Source organism: Mus musculus, chromosome 8, assembly GCF_000001635.26.
Source record: "Mus musculus strain C57BL/6J chromosome 8, GRCm38.p6 C57BL/6J".
Taxonomy (NCBI): domain Eukaryota; kingdom Metazoa; phylum Chordata; class Mammalia; order Rodentia; family Muridae; genus Mus; species Mus musculus.
The window spans coordinates 25,702,472-25,729,006 of record NC_000074.6 but is presented as its reverse complement, the minus strand read 5'-3'; the positions used below and the strand labels follow the sequence as shown (position 1 = coordinate 25,729,006).

General features: G+C 45.7%; 3 protein-coding genes across 16 annotated transcripts in view; 1 reads left to right on the top strand and 2 right to left on the bottom strand.

Moving 5' to 3' along the window:
• Window positions 1-3,683, top strand: part of Ddhd2 (DDHD domain containing 2) — a 29,151-nt gene extending 25,468 nt beyond the window's left edge. For 7 of the 10 annotated variants that reach the window (XR_003947340.1, XR_001778471.2, XM_006509197.4 and 4 more), the window contains 2 exons: window positions 1,270-1,377; window positions 1,644-3,661. Coding sequence is in view for 7 of the 10 variants with exons in the window: in XM_006509197.4 (XP_006509260.2) it covers window positions 1,270-1,351 (82 nt within the window). In the remaining 3 variants the exon portion in view is untranslated. Of the gene's footprint in view, window positions 1-1,269 lie in introns of all 10 variants that reach the window. The other 3 variants (NM_001361595.1, NM_028102.1, XR_001778473.2) reach the window with 2 other exon arrangements.
• A 436-nt stretch (window positions 3,684-4,119) lies between these two features.
• Window positions 4,120-8,964, bottom strand: Plpp5 (phospholipid phosphatase 5). 5 transcript variants are annotated; one of them, XR_003947335.1, is made up of 8 exons: window positions 8,856-8,964; window positions 8,632-8,740; window positions 8,362-8,452; window positions 7,770-7,833; window positions 7,221-7,345; window positions 6,407-6,577; window positions 5,894-6,044; window positions 4,120-4,927 (listed from the first exon to the last, which is right to left on the bottom strand). XR_003947335.1 is itself a non-coding variant. In NM_001293703.1 (8 exons), the coding sequence occupies exons 1-7, from the start codon at window positions 8,915-8,917 to the stop codon at window positions 5,918-5,920; spliced, it is 681 nt and encodes a 226-aa protein (NP_001280632.1). In that variant the 5' UTR covers window positions 8,918-8,959; the 3' UTR covers window positions 4,120-4,927; window positions 5,894-5,917. The 5 variants fall into 5 exon arrangements, 2 of the variants coding, with proteins under 2 accessions (NP_001280632.1, NP_082276.1); NM_001293703.1 differs by having other exon boundaries at window positions 5,894-5,976; window positions 8,856-8,959; NR_121642.1 differs by lacking the exon at window positions 5,894-6,044 and having other exon boundaries at window positions 8,672-8,740; window positions 8,856-8,959.
• Window positions 8,965-9,339: 375 nt separating this feature from the next.
• The window catches only part of Nsd3 (nuclear receptor binding SET domain protein 3), a 118,067-nt gene continuing 100,871 nt past the window's right edge, over window positions 9,340-26,535 (bottom strand). Inside the window, exons 19-23 of the mRNA NM_001081269.2 lie at window positions 22,367-22,483; window positions 19,803-19,944; window positions 18,228-18,334; window positions 15,448-15,649; window positions 9,340-14,848 (exon numbers count right to left, since the gene is read on the bottom strand). Coding sequence (NP_001074738.1) covers window positions 14,607-14,848; window positions 15,448-15,649; window positions 18,228-18,334; window positions 19,803-19,944; window positions 22,367-22,483 — 810 coding nt within the window. The 3' untranslated portion in view covers window positions 9,340-14,606. The remainder of the gene's footprint in view (window positions 14,849-15,447; window positions 15,650-18,227; window positions 18,335-19,802; window positions 19,945-22,366; window positions 22,484-26,535) is intronic.

The window sequence follows — 26,535 nt, the reverse complement described above, 5'->3', positions numbered from 1 at the left end:
TGGCCTCAAACTCAGAGAGTGCTGAAGAAGGCATGTGCCAACACAGCCTGGCTATATTTATTTTATGTGTGTGGGTGTTTTGCTTGCTTATGGCACCATGTGCCATACAGTGTGCCCACGGAAACCAGGAAGAGGGCATTGGGTCCCCTCGGCTGCTTCAGAAGGGAGATAGACAAGAGAATCAGGTTTTCTGAGCTTGAGACAAGATAGCTAGCTGGATCTGTCTATAATTTTAGCACTTGTGAGGCTGGAGCAGAAAGATATGTGCAAGTTCAAAGCCAACCAGGGTCACATAGCAAAATGTCTCCAAAAAAATGAGAAAATTCTAGAGACTGTAGCAAGGCTCCGCAGTGGAAGTTTGCGAGTTGCTGGACGTCTCGGGGTGGAGGGGTATCAGAGTGAGAAAGATGAGAGTCTCAAGCTGGTGTTTAGGAGAGACAGGACGAGAGGAAAAGGACTCTAAACTAGGAAGTGGTTATAAATGTAAAATATGCATATTACACATATTTTTTTCTCTCTGTATGGGTTATATGTGTGCGCATGAATACGTATGTGCTCATGTGAGGTGACCAGAGGGCACTGAGTATCCTGCTCTGTCATTCTCTACTTTATTCCTTTGAGACAGAGTCCTGAGCTAGGCTGTTAGCCAGGAAGTCTCAGCAATCCTCCAGTCTCAGCCCCTCACTGTGCTGTTAACTATCCGAGCAGGTTAAGCAGCCTGGCTACTCATGTGAGTGTTGTGTTCCAGACTCAGACCCCATTCTCGCTCAGCCAGCCGTCTAGCCGCTCTCTAACCCCCATCTGATACATTGGAAATTCTGGGTCATACAATCCTATTGCCTTTTCTAAAAAGCAAATAAAGTTTAAAAATGAAGGTGATGAGCAGACAGCTGCTCCTGTTGTTTCAAGAATGCCTCTGGGAGCTAAGAGTGGGTTTATGCTTGTAGTCCTGAGGCAAGAGGCTGAGGCTGGAAGATTTCTGTGAATTCAAGACCAGCCTAAGCCATAGAGTAAGTTGCAGGCACAGCGTGGGTTAGAGTGAGACCTGCCTCAAGCAGTCATTTACCGCCTTTATGAGGGAAGGTGCCAGGACCCTTAACTCTTCCTGTTTCCAGACCACCTCCAAACCACTAGCAATGGACCTCTAAGGCACATATTTTTACAGTAGTAAAAATTAATAAAAAGCTAAGGTATTTGTATAGATTACATGAAAAGCATATGGTGTCAAATGGTTTTGTCTTTTCTCAACGTAAGTTTTTCTCTACACAGGGAATCTGAAGATACAGTATTGCTGGTTCTCAAAGAGATCTACCAAACCCAGGGTGTCTTCCTTGATCAGCCTTTACAGTAAACATGACCCATCTGTGGCTGCTTAATGTAAGTTTTCAATGCAGTGAAGTGTTTACACGTTATAAGGAACATTGGAACCTCAAGAAAAACTCACTTCGAGGACACTGGTTAAAATTCACAGGAAGTGTCCAGTAGCCCACTCAGAAAAGGATTGGTGTACATCTTACCTTGTGCTGGGGATCCCAAGTTACCACACCCAGCCTCCAGACAGGAACCTGGAAAGTCTGTATTAGACAGTGGCATTCTCTGGTGGCTGGTTCCCCTGGGTGACCTTTTCCCCCCCTCTCCCATAGATGGACACTGAGGGAGACTGTCCTGAAAACCCACACGCTTGCTGCTGCAGCTTCCTTCTCAGCTACCTTGTGTCCTGCATGCTGCCTGCCTTACTCCATGGGATCTTCCCAAGAGAACCCTCTTTGGAGACTACTGGAAAGCGGAGGGGCACTCACTGTTCTGTATGGACGCTCAGCAGGTTTTGTGGCTAGGGCGTTTACATATCCCAATGCTTTAACAGCAGCACTTCCTTGTTTCTTACATGGGAATGAATATCTGTTTAGGGGGCTTGGGGGGGGTTACTCCTTATCCTTACCAACACTACGGGTGGGAGTATAAGATGTAGAGGTACTTAGGGGTCCCGTCCCTCTGTGTGTTCTCTGTGCTGGAGGGCTGAGCATCACTGCATTTGGGAGAGCTGCTGGCTTTTGAGCCAGCTTTTCTTTCCTGGATTATATGAAGATCAGACAGAAGCTTACTAATAGCACAGTTTGCTCTGAACACTGTTACGTGAGTGGATTGTAGAACCACTGGTGCTGGTCCTGGTCCTGGTCCTTACAACTGCTTCAGCTTCTGCAACCCTGAAGGTTGTATTAACTGTGTGCCTGCTCTTTTACACCGTATTCCAAGCCAGCGGTGAAGTTGAGGACATTACTAGGTAATACTTATTTTGAAGGTCAACCTGAAATTACATGGCCCTTCCCTGCTGTTCATGTTGTAAATGCAGTCTTTTAGTAGCACCGATTTAAGTCACCTGCTCCTTCCACTTGAGTAAAGGAAGTATGTGACATAAATGTCACATTTTTTTTTTTTTTTTTTTTTGACACAGGGTTTCTCTGTGTAGCCCTGGTTGTCCTGGAACTCACTCTGTAGACCAGGCTGGCCTCAGAAATCCGCCTGCCTCTGCCTCTGCCTCCCGAGTGCTGGGATCAAAGGCGTGCGCCACCACGCCCGGCTGCGTCACTGCTTTCTGAGGTACCATCAAATTGTTTATTACAGTTGGCAGTCATGGATTTGAGCATGCAAGCTAGGCTACCTTCTGAAGGAAAACCCTGTCTACAGGGTCTGAGGAGCTGAATCTGGATAACTCAAGGCACATTGATCGTGAGGAAGGGTGACTGTACACTAAGTGTTCCCTTCCTTAGCATGTGCCGTCATCTTTGTCCTCCTCACGATTGCCCTTTAGCTCCTCTGATTTCCACAGGTCTCTATAGAGTGGCAGGAGAGGTGAGCTGTGTTTTGGTTTTTTTCCTTGTTTTGTAAACCTATCATGGTATCCAGAGGCACTGCACATAACATGCCCTGAAACCCTCAGATGGCAGTGCCCTCTACAGACAGGCAAAGGGAGGGAAGCACTGTGCCCTGGACGTTAGAGAGGCAAGCATGGTACGTCAGGCCCAGCCTGCCTTCCTGCTCATGGGTAATACTGGATGAGCAAGCTACTAAGGAGTTCCAGGTATATGGAATACTTTATTTTTTCTACAATATGTCTTGAGTAAGAATACCTGAGAATTAAGTAGTATATTCATTAAATACTAAAAAGTAAGTTTTGTCAATTGCTGTCTTGAGGTTTGTTTACTCTTGTTAGCAGAGTCATTACTACTTAAGAGTAAACCAAAGTACAACCAAGAGTGCGTTCTTGTGACCAAAGATGGGCAGCTTGGCCCTGGAGAGCTAGATAAACCCCTGCACTGAGAAAGGCTTCTTCCCGCAGTCCGGTACTTACACGTGACCACGCTGAGTGTTATACAAGGCAGTGTGGTGGCAAGGGACCTGGGTGTGGACCTGCACTGCGTCGTCTGTTATCATGCACAATCTCCTGACCAAGGCTGTTTCTAAACTCCAGGGTGACAGCATTCTGTCTGTGATTCTGTCTGTGATTCTGGCAGCACAGTTGGTGGGAGACTGTCTGCAAGGGACGATGAGTAGCTCTGATAACCTTGCTGATATTTTGCACTTTTGAAATGTTTGTTTTATATGTGATTATATTTAAGACGTTAGTAAATGCCGAAATAAAACTATTGACCATTTGCCTACATTCATGTGGCCTTATCTATCATCAAGAAAATCAATATAGTAGGCATTTTCTCTTACATGTTACTAAATTCAAAACAAAAAGTTTTAGGCAACTAACTGATGGTAAGCTCTTTTCCCTTGATGGATGTTTACATTCTCATGGACACTATAGCTCAGAATTGAAACAGAGCCTGTCCTTCAGCATCTGCAATATTAGCTAATACAACTGATACCAGCAGTTAGTTACATACACCAGATGGGAAGCCAGTCTTAATCTAGACCTGAACGGTTCTTATGAAGTACAAACCCTCAGGCACACTCTTGTGTTTCACTGCCAGACTTTCTGAGAAAACGAAGTACACTGAGAACACGTTTAAGACTATGTCAGAGCTGGGCAATGCTGGAGCGTGCTTTTAGTCCTAGCACTCTGGAGGCAGAGGCAGGTGGGTCGCTTGAGTTCACTCACACACACACAGTATGTTATAGGAAGAAATACATAAGAGAGACTTTTATTTAAAGTATAATAACAATAAAATGGTAGCTATCAGTTGGTCCTCCATACCAAGTTCTGGTGATAGCCTCTAGTTGCGCCATTTATTTCTTTATGAACAAAGGCAGAAAGTGTTGCATTTATTTTCTAGATAATATCCCTAATTTTTCTTTCCTAATGTAGTAAAAAGTAAAAAATTGGCCAAAATTGAATGTTTTATTATTTAAGGCTTAATGGAATGTTACCACAAAAAGCAAGCCGAATCAGAGTTTAGCTGGCACTGCCCTTATTTATAAAGGACAGGGATTATGTTCGGTAAATGGGGTCATGAAAGCTTCCTTTGTGGAAAGGTTTCCTCTGGAGTGACATTTAATCACTGTAGACACTAGGTCTTAGAATAGCAATCCTATGGATTAACCTAGTGAGAGAAGTCCTGACAGAGCCGTGCCAGGCCAAGCACTGAGACCTCAGGGGCTAGCCTTGGAAGTGGGGTAAAGTGCACAGCCTTGCGGAGGCAAGTACAGTGTGGCTGTGTCCTCACTTAGACCCTGAAGAGGTCAAGCCAGAAATCCTTGGCTTGTGCGTCCTGTCCAGTTAGGAGGGTTGATCTGCTTGTTCTCCACTGAGGTAGATTCAGCTAAATTTCCAAATGGTGCAACTCACTGGGCTTCTGTGAGGACGGAAGTTTGTGCTTGTCCTGAAATGGTTTATGGCACTCTACGTCAGTCAGAGGGGGGTAGTACTGCCTGTAGCAGACATAGGCAAATGTCATTCCAATCATGGAGCCAACTAGCACATCTGAAGAGAGAAAATAGCAACCCCTTTAAAACCATGTTAGATGCTCCACAGTTACAGAGTACTTGGCCCTCCCAGTTATTCTGCTTGTAGGGGCTAAAATAAAAAAAGAGCTCCGAACCTATGCTATTAGTTTCTTTAGAGCAACTTGATTTTACCATACAGTTACAGAATTATTAGTCTGATTGTTCTCTAAACATCAAGTCAACACCCTCAGTTAAATCAGCATGGACTGAGTTAGATTTATTTATTTATTTATTTTGTTTTTTCGAGACAGGGTTTCTCTGTATAGCCCTGGCTGTCCTGGAACTCACTCTGTAGACCAGGCTGGCCTCGAGCTCACAAATCTGCCTGCCTCAGCCTCCCAAGTGCTGGGATTAAAGGCATGCGCCACCACTGCCCTGTGAGTTAGAATTTTTAAACAAGTGTTTTTGACTCTAGTCATCGATTTGTTTTCACTATTTCAAGAATTCTGGGGCTGGAGAGATGGCTCAGTGGCTGAGAGCACTGACTGCTCTTCCAGAGGTCCTGAGTTCAATTCCCAGCAACCACATGGTGGCTCACAACCATCTATAATGGGGTCTGATGCCCTTTTTGGTGTGTCTGAAGAAGCTACAGTGTACTCACAAACATAAATAATAATAAAAAAGAATTCTGCCTAGGAATGGTGGCATACGGTTATGATCCCAACATTTGGGAGGCTGAGACAGAGGCCTGCTTCTGTCTAGGCTTTGCTAGAGGCGAGGCCCTGTCTTAAAAATAAAGGGAGCTGAGGCACAGTGATGTACACCTTTAATCCCAGCACCCAGCAGACAGAGGCTGCTATAATTCTGTGAGTTTGAGCCTAGCTTGGTCTGCATAGCAAGTTCCAGGGCCATCCAGGGCTAACTAGTGAAACCCTGTCTGGTGGGGTAGGGGTGTGTTAACAGTGAGAGCCGAGGAGCTGGCTGAGCAGGTAAGAGCACTTACTTGCATCAACAAGAAGACATGGGTTCAAATCCCCAGCACCCTCATAAAAAGCTGAGAGCATCTGTGCATGTCCTTGTACCAGCCTGTGCCGGGGAGGGTGGAAAGGATTACAGCCACTTGCTTGCTTCCCCCATGATTGGGGGACATGCACCTGCATACACGTGCATATGTAACATATACAAGTTAATTTTAAGAAGAATGTGTGTGTTTTAGGCGGGGGATCTGTGTGGAGGTGAGAGGAGAATTCTGGAATCCATCCTTCCTCCCTTCCCTCCCTCCTTCCTTCCTTCCAGGGATCAAACACAGGCTGCCTGGCTTGTGCATCAAGTGCCTTTAACTCTGAGACACCTCACTGCCCCAAGCCTTTGTCCTCTGTGGCTGCAGGTGCGCACTCAGTACAATCCACAGGCTGTCCCCTCCTCCTCCACTGCTCCTTCACTCAGCCGATGCTTAGCAAGCCACCCTCTGCCAATCTGGGGTTAAAACAAGCAAAGCACAAACTCCTGTGCTTACCTTGCCAGTGGTGCTTGTAGTCACACGTGCGGGACAGTGCAATCACGGCTGCAAAGAGTAAAGGTGACAGAAAGGCACAGAGCCTCCAGGACTTCCCTCGGCCTTGTGGCGTGAAGCAGTGTAACTTCCCTGCCAGGTAGAAGGAAGCAAAGGCCAGACCAGCAAATGCAACTAGAAAGGGAAGACCTGTGAGTTTTGTGTCCTGTGGGGTCCCCGTCACTCCTGTCCAGACAGGGCAGGGAGCAAGAGCAGGGCTTACCCCTCCTGATTACAGGGAAAGGGAAAAAAATGAAGGACTGTATTTTCTGTCCCAGAGTTAGTATTTTAAGTAACAGTAGTTTCTGGTATAAAACTTATGGTGAGAAGTCTACAGCACCGTCCACAGTAATAAGTGGGAATCACAAAAATATACCACGCTGGGTTCCTGGGAGCTACAAAGGTCACAATGTAAAAGGCTGGGCAGCCCCTCACAAGTAGTAGCTCTTAAATATATTTTTTTTAATGACTAGTAAGAGATGGCTCATTCCTCCAAAGCTTTAAGGTTAAATGTAACTCTATTTAAAGTAGGTATCAGAGCTGGAGGAGCCAAGAGTTGAGTCGGCAGCAGTTAGCTTTTGAGAGGACCTTGGTTCAGTTCCCCAACGTGGCACTCACACTGGTCTGACCCCACCTCCAGGGGATCACACACCTTCTTCCAGCCCCTATACCATTTGCGTGTGCACACGTACATGTACAGGTGTACACACACACACACACACACAAAGAGCGGAACATGGACATGTAAGTATTTAAGTAGTTCCCATGAAACTCATACAGGAAGAATGTCCACTGGGGAAGCTCTTTCGGCCCTCGTTCACCACATCCTCGTCCCCCGTGCACGTCAGATCAGAATGGGCCAGCCCATCAGGGAAGCAGCGGTAGAAGAAGTCTGGGCGGGGCCTGGAAGAAATATAATTTACTCTCTCAGGAAGTATTTTTCAGTAATAGTAGATGTCAATAATCTGTTGACCACTAATGTCATAGGCAAAATAATGTAATGGGGTGAGATTAGTGTTTATACTGAGAAAAAGGCCTTAGCCACGCGGCCAATGTTCAAGAAAGTCTCTAGCATATGATTGTATCTTAGCACAGAGCAGCTAGTCATACTGCAGCTTTAGGTACATAAAGGTGGTCGCTGTGGGAAATACTCAGGACAGGACGCAGACCAGGTGGTACACTTGGAACAGGCAGAGGGCAGGGAGAGGGAGTTCTGGTGAGAAAGGAGAGACTAGTCTGAGAATCCGGGTAAACACTGCTTGAGAATGTGGTGGTGTGTGTGTGGGGGGCGCTCAGGGAGGTTTGAGTGCCAAGGCTTCTCACTTACCTGCCCACTATCAGTTTGATTATGTTGGTAAAGACACCATTCAGAGCTAGGGCAAGGCTGGCAGCTGGAAAGCAAAGAAGCCGTTAGTGCCATCTGCTTGGAGAAGAGTAAGCCACCACCTCATGAGTAGAGCCTTCATTGCTTTGAGATAGAACCCAACCAGAATAAAAACCCAAACGGCCTAGGGGCAGAGAAGTGGAGCACTGAGGAACACCTATGTGGCACCTGTGTTAATAGGGAACACCTGTGTGGTGTCTGTGTTAATAAGGAACACCTGGCCGGGCGTGGTGGCACACGCCTTTAATCCCAGCACTTGGGAGGCAGAGGCAGGTGGATTTCTGAGTTCAAGGCCAGCCTGGTCTACAAAGTGAGTTCCAGGACAGACAGGGCTACACAGAGAAACCCTGTCTCGAAAAAACAAACAAACAAAAAGGAACACCTGTGTGGCGCCTGTGTTATTAAGCACATTCTCATCAGTACTGCTTTTTGGTCTCATGGGGTAAAAAGACATACTTTAGGGGTACAGAGTAGCTGAACCCCATAGCTACTTGCCAACACTAAGACAGGAACAACTGGAACAAGGGCGACTTACCGAGGCAGGCTTGCTTGCTGTCGGTAGCGTCAGCTTTCCTTAGAAACTTGGCGAGGAAGATCAGGGACAGTGGAGTGAGAAAGGCAATGACCTGAAGGTAAAACACAGGGTCGGTAAAACCAAGTCCCTCCTGGCCTAAAGCACCAGCTGCCGCGCACTAACCAAGATCGGGGCTCAGATTGCCCACCAGACGCCTCGCCCTAGCCCTGGAACTCAAGGCAGGGGAGGAGTCCCTGCCAGCGGAGGAGGGCGGGAGGGCAGCTCACGCACAAACATGCGGCCGGTGGGGAAGTATTCCGCCTCCACGTACGGGTTCCTGTAGAGCCACAGCTCCTCGGGCTGGATCCGCCGCTGGAAGGGAGGGAGCAGCTCGGTCACCCTGGGGAGGAAACGGGGAAGATTGACAGGCTACCTCGGCGGAAGAACCTGCCGCCCCGAGCCGCTTAGGAAGTGCGAGCGCCCAGGGACGCCTGGGAGCGTTGACAGATCCTTACAGGAAAGCCACAAAGAGCAGGACCCGCACGCCCAGCTCGGCTCCCAGGGCCGCCGTCCCCATCCCGCCATACGTGCGGATCAGACGCTGACGTGGCCCCGGCGCGCCGTGGTTCCGCCCGCCCGGTGTCCAGCGCCACCTAGCGAACTCCGCGGGGACTGACTACCAGCGGGGCCTCCGGGCTACAGGAAATTCAGAGCTCATTTGCTGTGTTATGAGTACCACCTAACAGATCACCTTTGGGTCTCAAAGCAATGTGTCCTTCACCAACCACCCAGATCAGCTTATAGGACAAGAAAAGGAACGTCATTCTCCAGAGATGCTTCCTCTACAAAAGCAAACCAGAAAGCCCACTTTAAAGAAACTATGTCTTTGGAGCATTTCGAAGGGAAAAAACTGGGCTGAGGGTGAGTGGTTGTATTTTTGTGTCTCATTTCCCAGTAAACTGTACCATGAAATTACAGGTAAAGAACCAGCCCATATTCTTAAGTAGACCATACAGGACAATTTATTAAAGTCAACCTCAAGCAAGACCTGAAATCAATGGAATGCCATTAAAAGCTTTCCCACATTCTTACAGAAGCAGAAAACATATTTGAATTCTAAAGTATCTGTAAGTTAAAAAGGCAGGATTCCAGTAAATACAATGTACAAAACCTGTCCCACCAGCACACATCAGTAAGAAGCTCAAATGTTACAGGCAATCTCACATACACTACACTAGTTAACAGATATGTACAGGTTAACTAAGATGGTAGGCTCATACTTTGCAATAAGACATTGGTCAATAAACAAAATCCTTAAACTATATTTTGAAGTCATTAAACAGTAATGCCCTAGTAGAATACCCCTGGGGAACATTAACACTAACCCCTTAGTGTTAGGAGCGCCAAGTCACAGAAACTAAAGAGACTGACTAATGGATGTTGACACTTTGATATTTCACAGGTCTACAGCGTTCATTACAGGTAAATACAGATGTAAACAATCTATCAAGAACTTTATTCAAAGAACACAAGGTGAGGGTGGGATCTGCAGATATGTGTTTATTGTGTAATATTTAAATGGACACAAATGAATTTGCCATAGCAGTTGAAAATACACAAATCTTTGTATATAAAAAGAACTTTTTAGCCAGCTGTAATCAGTTAGCAACTTGGTTATTAGCGGCAATACAGTTACTTACCATAGGGTACAAAAAATGAGATGTTAATTGATAACAAAAGTGTAATTCCCTCATTCCCTTTAACTGACAAGAATTCCCTGTTGAGGCAAAATGGCAGATACTTGAAAGCCATCTGCACAGAGCAAGGCTCAGTCAGCAGGTAAGGAAGGCTTCTCGTCCCTTAACGGACGCAGTGAAGTCACAAGAAAACCAAGGACCGAATACTGACTTTGGCAACTTCTATTTTCCCTTGAACTTACAAGTCAATGACTTTCAGAGCCTACTGAAGGACAAACAATACTTTTCTCCCCCCTCCCCCATACACAAATACAAGCGCTCACATCTGCCACTTTTGCAATGGATTGACAAAAGCCAAACAATTGATTTTCCCCCCCTTTTTGAGACAGGGTCTCTCTACATAGTCCTGGCTGGCTGGGAAGCGTTAGGTAGGCCTTGAACTCTCGGAGATCCTCCTGCCTCTGCTTCTGGAGTGCTAGGATTAAAGGCGTGTGCAACCATGCCCAGTGGAAATGGGTTTTTGAAACAAAGGTTATACATAGCATTTTAGGAGTATAACATAAGTGCGCCCTCTTCCCCCCACACAAGCATATGTTAAACAGAAAGACCAGCTACCCAGGGGTGAGGCAAGGAAAGGAGAAAAAGGCAAAACAAAGACGCAGGGAAATCATTTCTCAACATGCACGAGCTCCGACCTCAAAGGTGCCAAGAAACCTAAGATGCCCGTGCTCCCGTCGGGAGGACTGCATATCTGACAGTATACAACATGATGCTTTCCATGTCTTAATTTTAAAACTGTAAAATATAAAATGAGAATCTGAAGTCCCAAGGAATTGAAGAGCCTGAATTCAAATGGGGTGGGGGGGTCTCGGTGTTAGGGGAACTGCACTGTACCTTTCCCTCCCTTTCTCCCCACATTCCCATTCCCCCACCCAAGGTGAAAACTGTGACACCTCAGTCCATACAACAATCCACTGCAAAGCTGCCTACACGGATCCCTTCGTCCATCCAAGGAGGGACCAGACCTTTCCGTAACCAACCATTCTGTTACAAATAAGCAAAGACCAAGTGTGGGCGGTCCTTCCTGAGGACCTTGCCATCCGATCACTTCCACGCTGCCCTTAGCAGCCTGGCAGAGTCCGGGATGGTCAGATGCAACAGCCACGTGAAAAGCAATTCAAGTCTAGAAATGAAGCAGTGCCTTGAGAAACATAAAGACCATACGCTGCTCACGCTCAGGGAGACTGAGGCAATTTGTCTCCCTCTCCCATTAGGGCATGGCATGTGGTTGGCAGCATTTTAGCTCCGTGGGGAAGTGCTGCAAGAGGAGTGTTGTTTTGACAAGATTAGCGGCAGGTCTTGGAGAGCCGGGTCTATGTTCTGAACAGATAATGGGAGGACTTCAAACTGTAGTCTGGCTTTGACCCGAAACAGTAAGAAAGTACTCAAAAAAGAAGCCACTGCATAAAAGCTGCCTACCAGTCCAGCCGAGTATTTCACATGAGCAGACAGACCCTCAGTATCTCAGATCCATATTAGTTACACACACTTCCGCAAACACTGCAGTGGGAGACACTGACAGAAGCAGTGGGCTGCAGGCCCTTATTATCTCTTTAGTTTCAAATACTTCCTAACTCAGTATGTATGTGTACACACACACACACACACACACACACACACACACACACACACACCACTTATATATATAAAACATTTTATATTTATATATATATATATGTTATTTATATAACGCACAGAAAACTCAAGTCTATTCTACAGCTTAGGAAAGGTAATTTTTGAGAATTAAAATAAGAGTAGGTAGGGCTTGCAAAGCAAAAGTGAAGATAAAACCTACTCCACTCTGATCCCCACCCTGACTGGAGACTGAAATCAGAGGTTACTGCAGCACACTGGCAGTGACGAGCACTGGTCCCATCCTGCTTGGCCAGACACAGGCAGCTACCCTGGCGGCCCAGCGACACCTACAAGGCACAGTGCTTGTGATGGTCTCGTGCTATCATCTCTAGCTCTTTCCAGCCCAATTTCTAAAGCTTTCCACTGATAACCAGAACTCTCATCTTCCTCCTGAGGTTAGGAAATACCACTAGTATCCCATGCTGCTTTGAGTCCTTTATTTCTGGGCTGAATAAAATCAACCACAAATGCTGTATACCTAAACCATATTGAAAAGCTACCACCAAGCAGCTTCAGGCTCCGAGTAAGCACAGTGCCTTGCAATGTCACTGACACAGGACATGAAACGACCGACGGTGTACGTATACTTACACCAGTCAGCCAACGTTCTGCTTCCTAACCCTCAGTTCTAAGACCCAGGCTGCGATGATGGCACAGGCAGTCGCCCTTGCACTTGGCTTGGAGCAGGCAGGCTTCTGAGAGCAAGCCTGTTAGTCATCTAGTAGGAAAAGATCTGAAAAGTGCAAAGTCCTTTTATAGATATAAAAACAAGCGAGCCATAGCAGAGAAGCAGGAGAGAGATAGGTCAGGGTAGGGTATTTATAAATACATGATGAACCCTGGGGCTTACTCTATAAAAGTTATCAGATACTAAAAAGCACGAGGTCAAAAAGGAAACAAGATACAATCTCATATCGGACATTGTTCTCATGAGGGTTACATTTGGAATATCAAAGGAAGTCGCTTATCAACAAGTTTAAAAAATGTTATGTCTGTATAAAATAAAATTTAATATGACAAAACCCAGATACTCTTACATTATTGTTTTAAAGGACATCAAACTTCATAATTGCTCAAGAGCAGAGAGTTTAGTGTTTGCGTGGGCTGTGCTTCGTTCGAGTCGGTCGTAGGGACTGCACTGGGTGCTGGGTACCGTCCTGTCTCCCTCCTCACAGGAGCTTGTCTAGCCAGCGGGATTACCACAAGTGCTAGACTAGGTAAATGGCAGTTCAGGAGCTTAGAGAGGAACTGTAGTGTCTGTTGCCTATAAATTGCACATTTATATATATTTAAAAAAAAGAGGCACAAAATTGCTCTTTCTTTTGTCCAGAGATGAGGTCTGAATTGATTTGTAAAAAACTAAAAAAAGGACAAACGCACCTAACATAACTACAGGGTGTCATAGAGCATCTCGTGCCCTACGTTAGTAAAGTATAGGTTCTTGAGGAGAAGAGAGCCTACTGGGTACCTCCAGTAAGCAGTTGAAACACACTGAGGAAGTTCATATTTCATGGTAACACTAGATTTTTATTTAGTCTAATGTTACCATGTCTGACATGATTTCACACAAGTAATACTGGACTAGATCCTAAGTGCTAGATGCAAGTGAATTCTGCGGGCCGACGCCTTGGTATGCTTGGGTCTGTACTATTCAAACCTCACAGCCATGTTTGCAAACACTGACTTTGTGGGGGGCGGTTTCAAGTGCTTTCTACATGGAGCATCTCTGTGGCTCCTACATACCCTGTAAAAGAGCAAGTTCTTCCCCTTATGCAATGGGGACAGTCTTAAGTATTGCATAATACTAAGTAGAAATGGTTCACATATAACTTAGGGATGTTTCTGTCCACTTGCATCATCCCTAAGTTAGGAAATCAACTGAAAAAGTCTATTTCATATAATTCAGATTCAGTTATATAGCTTTACCAGGAAACATGACTGAGTGACCCAGCTGGCAAAGGAAACATGATTGGCAGAGGGAAAGACAGAAAATAAAATGCCCTTAAATTCCAGGTTAGACTGGAGTCTACATTAAATTGGTCAGAAAATGGTGCATATATGATCCAATGTTTGGTCTGTGCCTTATCTTTCTTTAGCCTCTTGCCAGTGGTCAGGACAGCAGGAATGAGCATTCCCCTATGTATTCACATCCCTCAAATGTTTCAGAAAATCACAATGAGTAGAATGCACTCACTCCTTGTCCCTCTAAGATATTTCTACGTAGAGTTGGCGCACCATGAAGCCCACCCAGTTTAAGACCACAGAGGTAAATGCTGTCAAGGAGTTTGTTTTCAAGAGGCCAGTCTGAATACTTGCTGAGAGCCTTCTCTGACCCGAGAAAAGGCCCGGGAAAAAGGAAAGAGAAGTTAGCCACTCTATGGCTCAGGAAAGAGGTATATAAAGGTGACAGTCATGCACGCTTGCACACACACGCACACGCGCACGTACACGCACGAGCACTCATGGAGGTTAGATTGTTTGAACTACACTTCTCAGAATACCTAAAAATGAAAATAAATACAGGAATGACTACTTTCACTTTACATAACCCGGGAGTACATCTTAGGCTTTACACTGATCGTATAGACAAAACTTTCTTTTAATTTTCTCTCTCTCAACTCTAAAAACAAGGACACCTCTTTTGCTGATTGCAAAGACACTGAAGCACAATGAAAGGCAAGAAGAGACCAAGGGAATTTTGCTGTCCACAAAATTATCCCCCAAACAACAAAATAGAAAACCCAGACACCAGCAAGTGCTTTAGCCTGTGTGAGCTGGCGCCCATCTCCGTCAAGGCGGACTGACGGCAGGGCAGGGCAGGCGTGGCCTCTCTGCGCCTCTTTACTGAGAGCAGTGGGAGGAGGTCACCACCGCTCACTCCTTTACTTCTTCTCCACTATCTTGGGATTCCCATTTACATCTGATCTTGCTCCAGTATTCTGGTGACACAGGAGATGCAGGGTCGTGGCTGGAGCAGCAGAGACGACCTTCTAGTGCAGAGGGCACCAGAGCCCCTTTTCCATGAGCCTTACAGAATGAGTGTGGACAGAATTCACAGAAGGAAACGGCTACACTGCCACACTCGTCACACCGATGCCACGGGCACTCCCACTTTCCTAATGCAGGGGTGGGGAGGAGAGGGAAGTATCTGTTAGCTGATTTCTTGATTACCCACCAAAAACCCAAGAGGTACCCCCTCCCCTTTTTGGAGACAAAGTCTCATTGTGTAGCCTGGCTGCTCTGCCACCTGTTTCCTAAGTGCTAGGATTAAAGGCATATGTTATTAACCCCATTTTGAAACAAGGTCTTTCTCCAAAGTGTAGGCTGGCCTCGATCCTCTGGCCTGTGCCTCCCAAGCACTGGGATTAACAATGGCACCACTGTACTTGGCTTCTACCTGCTTTGCTTAGAGAATCCCTCTCCAAACTTCAGCCAAACAAACTTCCATCTTGTAGTGTTTTTTCTTTCATACAGATATGAGCTACTGGCCCAAACCCAATGTCATAGGTGCCACCTACAACCCATGGCGACCATAAACAGGAAATGTGCCCTCAATACCACATGAGGTACACGTCATTTGCATAGAAACAGATTTCTGACGAGTAGTTCTGTTTGTAACGTTAAATGTTTCTGATTTCACAGTTGCATTAAAGACAGCAATGTATCCCAAATCAGTGGTGAAATGGAAACAGAGAAGCTTGCAGGCCTGGCTTACCGTGGGGTGGCTGAGTCAGGTTAAGGCATAGGAGGTGGTAAGCTTTGGGACAGTCTTTCTTGTCACACATGACCAGTTCTCCACCATCCCCACACTGAAAACAATAATCCTCATGGATTGGCTTTGCCTCCGCTTTGACTTTCCGCCTCTTCTTCAACTTGGCATTTTTTGTCTTCTCGTCAACTGCTGATGTGCATGCAGACTGGCAAGAAAGACAGACCAGGGTTTTAACATCGGCTAACAATGGTGCTTTACACAGGAAGACACACACAGCGCACCACCTGTGCATCTCTGCATGTGTCCTAAAGACAGCAGGGGGCTGACCCCAGAGGACACTACAGTGAGTACAGCAGCCTGTCAACGCTCAGCTGGGACTCTACCAGGCAGCTGTGGATAAGAACTACAGTACTCTCTTATCTTTGCCTTCATTTGTAAATCTATTTTTATTTGATGTTACTGGCATTAAGTCTGTATGAGGGAGTTGGATCCCCTGGAACTGGAATTACAGACAGCTGTGAGCGGCCACGTGGGCACTGGGATTTGAACTCTGGTCCTCTGAAAGAGCAGCCAGTGCTTTCTAACAACTGAACATGCTCCCCAGCCCCTTCCTTGAATTTTTTTTTTTTTTTTAAAGAGAGGGGTGTAGGCCTTCATTTACATGTTTCTCAAATTAAGCTGGCTGAGTTGGTGGGTGCTTGAGGAATTAGTCAGAAAAACTAGTCCCCTTAGCCTCCTCTGACTCTGGCCCTGGCTGGGGCCACAGCAAGAGCAGCAGCAGGCGGCCCTGGTGTTTTCAGCAAGTGGGAAGGTGAACTCAGGACAAGTCAGGAGCGGTAAGTAGCCACAGATCATAGACTGTGGAATGAGACCCTCCTTGGTGAGCATAAACACCCCTCAGCCCCAGCCCCAGGTGCGAGGCAACCATTTCTCCAGAGCTGGGTTGTTTTCCAGATACCCCAGGGGCTTTGCACACCTTGGTGGTCTTGCCCACCAGCACCACAGCTGTCCCTCAGAGGGACAGACAGATGTGCCTGGGGCCCACGTTGTCTGCTCCCACAGTGAAGCATTTTGGATAAGCATCTAGAGGTTCAATGATCTTTAATGACTTGCTCTGTATTACATGTCTGTGTGGGTACATGCGGCTGCTCGCAGAGGCAGGAAGAACCAAATCCCCTGGGCTGCAGTCACAGAATGCTGTAAGCTGTCTGACTTAGATGCGGGGAACTGAGCTGGGGTCCTCTAGAGGGGTGCGTGCTCTTCAGGAGCCACTCCAGCCGAGCACCTGGACTTCCAGGCTGCCCTCTGTTCTAGGGCACGGTGGCAGCACAGTGACTATCATTGGCTACTATGGAGTTTTTAAAGACAAGTTCACTTTAATGAAGAGTCCTGACTGCTGAGCTATTTCGTTTGTTTGTTTGGAACGTAGATTTCACTGCAAGCTCTTTTACTCATCAGTGTTCAGACTTCAGAAAGCCTGAGGTTTCCCCGAAATTCACATATGACAACATATACTTTTGTATTTCTGCAGGATTTTCTGTTTGTTTGTTTGTTTGTTTGTTTTTAACTATCCTGGAATTAATCTTTTTTCTCCCAAGTTCTAGGATTTGAGTCACCACACCCAGGTAACATTCACCATTTTAAAAGTATATAATTCAGTGGATTTTATACATTTCAGAACCTATCAGACCTTACTAAAACAAGCTTCATTATAAAGTAAGAATAGCACGTTGGGTGTGGTAGCCTCCGCCTGGACTCCAGTGTTTGGGGAGTGAGGGCAGAAGAGTCAGGAATCCAAAGTCATCCTCCTTAGCCAAATGGATGGACCTGGAGGGCATCATCCTGAGTGAGGTAACACATTCACAAAGGAACTCACACAATATGTACTCACTGATAAGTGGATATTAGCCCCAAACCTAGGATACCCAAGATATAAGATACAATTTGCTAAACACATGAAACTCAAGAAGAATGAAGACTGAAGTGTGGACACTATGCCCCTCCTTAGAATTGGGAACAAAACACCCATGGAAGGAGTTACAGAGACAAAGTTTGGAGCTGAGACGAAAGGATGGACCATCTAGAGACTGCCATATCCAGGGATCCACCCCATAATCAGCATCCAAACGCTGACACCATTGCATACACTAGCAAGATTTTATCGAAAGGACCCAGATGTAGCTGTCTCTTGTGAGGCTATGCTAGTGCCTGGCAAACACAGAAGTGGATGCTCACAGTCAGCTATTGGATGGATCACAGGGCTCCCAATGGAGGAGCTAGAGAAAGTACCCAAGGAGCTAAAGGGATCTGCAACCCTATAGGTGGAACAACATTATGAACTAACCAGTACCCCGGAGCTCTTGATTCTAGCTGCATATGTATCAAAAGATGGCCTAGTTGGCCATCACTGGAAAGAGAGGCCCATTGGACACGCAAACTGTATATGCCCCAGTACAGGAGAACGCCAGGGCCAAAAAAATGGGAATGGGTGGGTAGGGAAGTGGGGGGGAGGGTATGGGGGACTTTTGGGATAGCATTGGAAATGTAATTGAGGAAAATATGTAATAAAAAATATTAAAAAAAAAAACCAAAAAAACAAAGTCATCCTCAAGAACGAGAGAGTTCAAGGCCAGCCTGTGCTCCAAGAGATCTCAAAACCACCCCCACGTCACCACAGACCTGAGGGAGCAGCGGGAATTCTGTAACAAAGCCAAGCAGGTCATAAGCTAATGTCTGTAGCACAGCCCTTTCCTGCCCTGGGTGGAGTGCCCTGTACAACTGACCTTTGGCCGCACTCCTAGAAATCCACTACAGTTGTCTGCTCCGCAGTGGCACACTGTCCTGCCGTTGCCCAGACAGTCCAAGTTATAGTTAAACGTTAACTCCATCCCTGAAATACAGGAGAAACAAATTATTCACAGTGATGTTAGGAGGGAGAAACACTGCCTGACACTTTCATGTAGACACACGGTTCTGAGACAAAGGCTTGTCCCAGGCTGGCAAGGTGGCTCGGGGTGAAAGCGCTTGCCATGAAAGCCTGACAATGGGACCTGGATTCAGATTCCATGGTGAAGCAGAGTCCTAGGAGTTCCTGCCTTGTCCTCACAAGCGCATATAAATGCACGCATCACATAACTACAGACTCTTCCTTCCATACCCCATCTCACTAAAAACAATGATAGAGAGAGGCCTTGTGGTCAACAATCCCTGCCCACCTAAGATGTTCTAAAAAGAGAAAACCCTTCAGCAAAAAGTGGTGAAAACAATGAAATAAGAGCTCTGGGCATGGGACCTGTGGTCAGGTAGGGCTTCTAGGGCTGGAGAGGTGGCTCAGCTGTTAAGAGCACTGACTGCTCTTCCAGAGGACCTGAGTTCAATACCCATCAACCACATGGTGGCTCACAACCATCTGTAATGAGATCTGATGCCCTCCTCTGGTGTGTCTGAAAACAGTGACAGTGTACTCACATACAGAAAATAAATAATTTTTTTTAAAAATAAGGGCTTCCAGCCTTGCCCTCTTTCTACAGCTAAGCTCTAGTTTCTAAGTGACACTACTGTGGTGTCATGACAGTGTTAGGAACGCCTTCCACTGTGAACCAATACACATTTACAACTGTAGCTCACCACACACACCCATGCTGAGCAGCCTTTCACCAGGTGCCCTAGCTACTGAGCCGCCCTTACCAAGCCCCTAAACTTGGAAAACTAGCTGGTTCTGTTGACAAGCTCGGAGGGAAGGAAAGGAGAGCAGTAACCATGGCTCCGAGGCTCCTCAAGTCTAACCTGAAACAGAATGATCTTCAGAGTTGAAGAGGAAAAGAAAAAGAAGCCAGCTGGTGTGGGGACAGCAAATTGCTTTCTTAAAAAAGGATTTACTTGGACTGTTTGTAATTACGTGAATGTGTGTATGTGTGTATGTGTGTATGTGTGTGGGTGCCCGTGGGAGCTGGAGGGCTCTGACCCTTGCAGCTGCAGTATGGTCGTGAGCCACTCCACATGCACGCTGGGCATTGATCTCCGGCCCTCTGCAAAACAAGTATAGACTCTCCACTGCTGAGCCATCTCTCCAGCCTCCATGAGTTAATTACCTCTAGTATGCTTTAAACGCACAGAAGAGCTAGGCCATCTAGTTCTATTCTGCAGACAGCACTATTTTGGGAAGTGACGTGTCTGCACTGTGGCAGACCCTCCCACATCCTCTTCTGCAGAAAGGCTGGACAGGTTTTCTCTTTAGATGTAGTTTTACCACATTGGCAAGTAACGCCCAGTTGTCTGATCTGAATAGACTCTCAGGGGCTGGGCCTTTAAGACAGGCTTCCCCCGTGGAGGGGCCCCGGCAGCAAGTCACGCTTTACCTGCAGGAATGTCACAAAGAGCAAATAGTCCAACTCGAACGTCTCCATTTACAGTCCACTTCTGTGTCTCACAGTTTGGATTACAACTGTGGTTCATGAAACGAGAATAATTTCCCTTTGGTCCAGCATCAATTATACGGTCCTTCAGAAAGAAAAAAAAGTCTGTGTGTGGGGGGTGCTTCAACATAAACTGGATACAAGCCCATTTAGAAACATCCAGTTAGGGAACTCCAAGACAGGATCATTTATCATCAGCTGGTGTGCCAACTGTCAGCTCTAAAAACATTGCAGACACTCCTCTGTGGAGTTAACACGTTCTCTATTTGAGGACCTTAGGGTTTTGTTTTTTAAATTTTTCTTTCTTTCTTTTCTTTCTTTCTTTCTTTCTTTCTTTCTTTCTTTCTTTCTTTCTTTCTTTCTTTCTTTCTTTCTTTCTTTCTTTCTAGAAACTGCATAGAAACTGCTGATGGTAGTCTAATAAATAAGGATCAGCAGCAGGTCACATGTTTAGGCATTCTTGATCGTGCACGGAGCTATATGGTTCAGGTAACCAACTGCTCAGGCAGTTCCTTCTCAGCTTCTCTCTTGAACTCTATGCTAGAAGATAAACTGCTATGGGATGGACGAGTTTACCCACGAGGACAGAGAAGGGCAATGAGACTCTCTCTGAGCGGGAGGTGACAGTCCTTCATGTCTGTCCTCTCACAGGGGTTACCTACGCAGGAAACACTAGACAGTTAGGTCTGTCAGTGTGGACTCTAACAGTGAGGTCGTGCCAAGGCCTGAACACACAGGACGCTGTCACTGAACTGAACTCAGTAAGAGGATTCGAGACGCAGACTCCAGCCTAACACCGGCAGTCGAGGTTACCCTGTAGCACGTGCAAGCTGTACACTTTTCTATTTTTTAATTTTTTTTTTTTTTTTGGTTTTTCGAGACAGGGTTTCTCTGTGTAGCCCTGGCTGTCCTGGAACTCACTCTGTAGAGCAGGCTGTCCTCGAACTCAGAAATTCGCCTGCCTCTGCCTCCCAAGTGCTGGGATTAAATGTGTGAGCCACCATGCCCGGCTACACTTTTCACATAAGACATAACTACATATAGTTTATCTTCCTTTTTTCTTTTTTGAGATAGTGTCTGACAATGTGGCTCTGGTTGGTGTGGAACATGCTATGTAGACCAGGCTGTCCTTGAACTGAGAGATCTGCCTGCCTCAGTCTCAAAAGTGCTAGGATTAAAGGTGTGTGCCACCATGCCCACAACCTCTTTTACTGTTTTTTGTTGGTTTTCTGTCAAGTTTTTGCTTGAGATGAGGCTCAAACCCACAGCCTCACATGCCTTCAGTACATGCTTCAGCACGGAGCCATGGCCTCAGCTTAGATGACATTCTGATTCTTTTAGAACCATCACAGAACACGTGGAACAGGAGGACTAGTCTTGGTCCTTGGTGTGTAGTAGTGTACTAAACAAAGACTGAACTACACCTAGGCCTGGGCTTCCTGTCCTCTGTAAGGATGATGATAAGAAATGACATCATGGCTGCCATGAGACACGCAAATACAAATCAATTTACCAGTTACCGGTCTTCGATGCTCTGTTTTCTTTTCTGTGTTTGTTTCTCTTTTATTTAGACAGGATCATAACTATGTAGCCCAGGCTGGCTCTAACTTAAACTTATGATCCTCCTGCTTTAACCTCCCAAACGCTGAGAGTACAGGTGCGTGCCACAGTGCCTGGCTAAAGTTTTATTTAAACTAGTTTACTTCCATTGTTCTTATGCCAACATTCATTATTTTCCTGTCACTTGTCTTACACGTATGAGTATGTTGCCTGCATATATGTATGTGACTCACGGGGCGCCCCTGGTGCCTTTAGAAATAAGATGTCATGTTCTCTGGGAATGAAGTTCCAAATTGTTGTGTGCCAGTACTCGGGAGCTCGGAACCGGACCCTGGTTTTCTGTAAAAGCAACAAACGCTCCCAGCCATGGAGACATTTCTCCAACCCTCTTGTCATTGGTTTTTTGTTTTTTTAGACTTTATCTATTTTATGTATGTGATTACACCATCACTCTACTCAGACACACCAGAAGAGGGCATCAGATCCCACTGCTGTGGCTGTGAGCTACCAAGTGGTTGCTGGGACTTGAACTCAGGACCTATGGAAGAGCAGTCAGTGCTCTTAACTACTGAGCCATCTCTCCAGCCTGTCATTTTTTTTAAGCTTAATAAATACAGAGAAAACTTTTGAGCTTTAGGCTAATGAAAAATTTCAAGGTATTTAATAACTCAGTTATAGTTGATTTCTCCAGCAGTAATAAAGAACCCAGATCTCTAGCTGCCTCAGACATGGTCGCTTTGTTTCTTAGCATTTCCCTCTTGCTCCATAGTCTCCTGACTATGGACGGTTCCTTCTGTAATCCTGAGATAATAACAGCACCAACTACTGAAAATCCTCATAGTTTACTTAGAAAAAAAATGAAAGGAACAGAAACCGAGGTCAACATAAAATCACAAACAGAACACAAAACGTCCCTTTTTCTTACCAAAAAATAAAAGCAATTTTACCTTGGTAACAGTTAACATATAAAAATTAGTTACACTGTTCTCGTGGGCTCGCTTGATTCGGAGTCTGCACTCTTCTTCATCAATTAATTCACCGACATACTCGTTTACAAATTCCCCCTGCAAAGAAGGATGTAACAGGGAACATCAGCTGCACTGTAATGCACATCCTAACACCACATGTATGAACCAAGAAAACTAACTAAAAGTGTTTGTGAGGGCCAGGAATGTAATACAATAGCAGAATCCTTGCCTGGCTTGTGTAAGGCCATGGGAAGGCCATGGGCTCAGTCCCCAACAGCACACAAACGGCATGTGGTGGCACATGTCTATAGCCCCAGCACGGGGAGGTGTAGACAGCAGCAGTTCAGGTCCCCCTCATCTTGTCTCGTCTTGTGTGGAGTTCGAGGCTCGCTTGGACCCATGAGATCTTACCTTAACAACAACAAAAGCCCAGGACTGGGGGAAAGGGATGGCTCAGTGCGTAACCTGAGTGTGATGCTAAGAACCATGTAAGGGGATGAGCAATGTCCTCACTTTACTGGCCACACGGTGTGTACATGTGGATCTGCCTAGGCCTAGTTTCTCAGACAATCCTTTTTAATGAAAAACAAGATAAACACCACAGAGCTGTGCAGTGGAATATTTGCCTAACAATGTTATGATCTGAGCTCAGATCCATAGAAACTAAGAGGCTGAGCATGGTGGCACACACCATATTTTTGTGAAATCCTAGAGACAGTGACACTCACTGTCCAGCTTGGAGAAGGTTCAGGTGGTGAGAAACCCTGTCAAACAGCAGGTCTGTTCTAGTTGGCCTGTTGTCTACTCAACAGGAGCTTGAGTTATCTGGGAAGAGGAGCCTTGAATGAGAAAATGCCTCTGTCAGATTGCCTGGTGAGTCCAGAGGTATTATTCTCTTGTTAGTGACTGATGGGGGAGCACCAGCTCACAGGTGGTCCTGGATGGTCTAAGGAAGCAGGCTGGCCAGGCATGGTGGCATACACCTGTACTGGCTGCTTCTGGGTGTCAACTTGACACAGGCTGGAGTTATTACAGAGAAAGGAGCTTCAGTTGAGGAAATGCCTCCATGAGATCCAACTGTAAGGCATTTTCTCAATTAGTGATCAAGGGGGAAAGGCCCCTTGTGGGTGGGACCATCCCTGGCGGGTAGTCTTGGGTTCTATAAGAGAGCAGGCTGAGCAAGACAGGGGAAGCAAGCCAGTAAGGAACATCCCTCCATGGCCTCTGCATCAGCTCCTGCTTCCTGACCTGCTTGAGTTCCAGTCCTGACTTCCTTTGGTGATGAACAGCAATGTGGAAATGTAAGCTGAATAAACCCTTTCCTCCCCAACTTGCTTCTTGGTCATGATGTTTGTGCAGGAATAGAAACCCTGTCTAAGACAACACCTTTAATTCCAGCACTCACATGGGAGTTTCAAGACAGCCAGAACTTTAAAACAAAGCAAGCTGACTGAGCCTTGGTTTCTGCTTCAGTTCAGGCCTTGAGTTCTTGCCCTGAACTCCTTTCATAGTGGACTACAACTGTAAGCTAAAATAAATCTTTTCCTCCCCAGTTTGCTAACTAAGATGCATTAAAGTCATGAAAACACCTTAGAAACAACATCCTGATTGTTACCTGACTTTAACAGGCATGAGCACACATCTACAAAAAGAAAAGAGAACCGGAAAATCCCCCTTCAACCCTAGAAGTAAATAGTTATTATTTATTCACAGGTATTTGGGTGGCAGGAATATCCCTGTGCAAGTATTTCCAAAGGCAGCAATGTGCTTGCTTTTTCTTGCTGACATTATTGCTATATTCCCAAGTGGCATCTGTGGCATGTCACTAGGTCTTGGAATAAAGCGAACCCTGACTTTTGAAGCCATTATCATCACTACACTCACAAACTTATATGAGTTTGTAGCTGAGGGAGTGGTGGCATCTAGGGATAAGAAATGGAAAAGCTCTGGGTTTGAAACACATAGGGTTTGCTTCTGCTCTCTAAACCTGTTATTTTGAAGTAATTATATTTACAGCAAGCTTAAAAAAATAAGCAGTGTTTTTTTCTGTTTTCTCTGAGTTCTCCAATGGTAACGTCTCACAGAACACTAACAGTACTAATACTAGGAAGCTGGTGTTGGCACTCATTCACTCAGACACCAAGTCCTGTTACCACAAGCCATGTTCAAGACTGTATGGACAGGACACCCTCTCTCCATCACTTCAGCACCTAACCCTTGCCGAACTAATCCATCAGTATAATTTTGCCATTCACAAATGTTCTAGAAACAGATTTATATAATATGTAATCTTTTGAGACTGGTATTTTTAGATTTGGATTTTTTAATCATTTAAAAAAATTAAATGGGTATCTTGCCTGCATGTATATCTGTGTACCACTTACACGCCTGGTGCCTTCTGAGGCCAGAAGAGGGCACTGGGTCCCTTGGAACTAGAGTTATCAATGGCTGTGAGCTGCCATGTGACCTCTGGGCATTGAACATAGCTCCCTAAACGATCAGTCAGTGACCTAACTGCTAAACCATCTCTTTAGCTCCTAAAGATGTGTTTTTATTTCAGGAAATCTGATGATCTCTTTTGACCTCTGCAGGTACCAAACAGGAACATAACCCAAACACATAACATAGAGAAAACACTCACACATAAAATAGTTAAGGATTTGTTTTTATTTTATGCATATGAGTGTTTTGCCTGCATGCATGCGCGCGCGCGTGTGTGTGTGTGGACACGCACACACATGCAGTGCCCAGTGAGGCTGAAAGAGGTTATCAGATGCCCAGGAACTGGAGTTTAGATAGTTCTGTGTGGGTGCTGAGACTCAAATCTGGGTCCTCTATATGAGTTGCCTAATGACTAAACCACATCTATAGCTATGGAGCGAGCTTAAAAAATAAAATAAAATAAAATAAAATAAAATAAGCTACTTGTCAGATGACCCATTTCAGTTGTTTGTTTCAATGGCTCAGTAGGACTCCTCAGTGTGGATGTGCCACCATTTGTTTATTTACCCACTCAAGAAGACTGGCCAGTCTTTCTAGACTTTTGCTATTATAAATACAGTTGCTGTACACATTTGGGAAGAGTTTTCATGCGATTACAGTTTTTCATTTTCCTGGTTTAAATAGCCAGTAGTTAAGATTTGTTGTGTAGTACAGTAAGTGTGTGTATTTATACAGTCTGGCACACTACTGCTGACAATGGCTGCACCATTTACACTCCCACCACCAACACAGAAGAGGCCCAGGACTTCTGGATCCTGGAAAGAATTGGGAAATGCCATTGTTTCAAGTGAGGACCACATGAGTGGGACCAGGCAGTCAGTCAGCTGCGTGGGCTTCTATTATCACTGACCTCATCATCTCGAAAGCCACACTCGCTCAGTCTAGGGCAGCTGTGTTAGCTGCAAGACTCACCAGCGTTTCAAACTCATCAGAGGAAATAAATACCTTGAGAAACAAATATGTGTGTGCTTACTATTTTAACAGACTTTCACTCCACAAATTCTCCTCACTTCTCATTACAGGATGGCTGCGAGTATATATCAGTAATGTCTCTGTCACTCTCTTAGCCTGCCGACCTACTGGCCTTGTGCATGTCACTTTCCTGGCCTGCTGGAACAGGCTCCATCCTAGCATTTTTTTCCTTTCTCATAATCCCTTCATTCTCCAGGCAAACTTGTTCTCTAAAACTCTAAATGTGTCAGGTCCTCAAGGTTGCCCCAGATCCTGTTTCTGATTCATACCATTCATCCTGTGATCCCCTCCTGTGAGGACGTGACAACGGTGATGGCATGCATAGGCTAACAAGAACTTGTTGTCTAAGATCTCAATGTCCGGCATGCTAAGTGGAGTCTCTAATGCCTACGTCTGGAACCTCAGGTAGCAAGGAACTGGGGAAGCCACTCAAAGTTAAGAGTTATTACTGGCCAAGAGCAGAGAGGAAAAAAATCTCAAAACACAAGCCCTCAGACCATAGCAACAAAGAATGGAACTCTATAGCAGGTAAGCCAGAAAGTGGGCCCTTCCCTGCATGAGCTAAGGATGAAGTCTGGTTCACTCCCTGCAATCGTAAATGACGGTCCAGCTGAGCACAGCCGATCCAGGACCCGTCAGCTGTGACAATGAAACTGTTAACTCCTGTGTGTGCT

Excerpts from the sequence above, each read along its gene's own strand:
- Plpp5 (NM_028000.1), bottom strand. The coding sequence starts at position 8,917 with ATGGGGACGGCGGCCCTGGGAGCCGAGCTGGGCGTGCGGGTCCTGCTC. Across the intron at positions 8,453-8,631 it reads TCCCCACCGGCCGCATGTTT|GTCATTGCCTTTCTCACTCC; the intron begins GTGCGTGAGCTG and ends TTTTACCTTCAG. Across the intron at positions 7,834-8,361 it reads CAGCAAGCAAGCCTGCCTCG|CTGCCAGCCTTGCCCTAGCT; the intron begins GTAAGTCGCCCT and ends TTTGCTTTCCAG.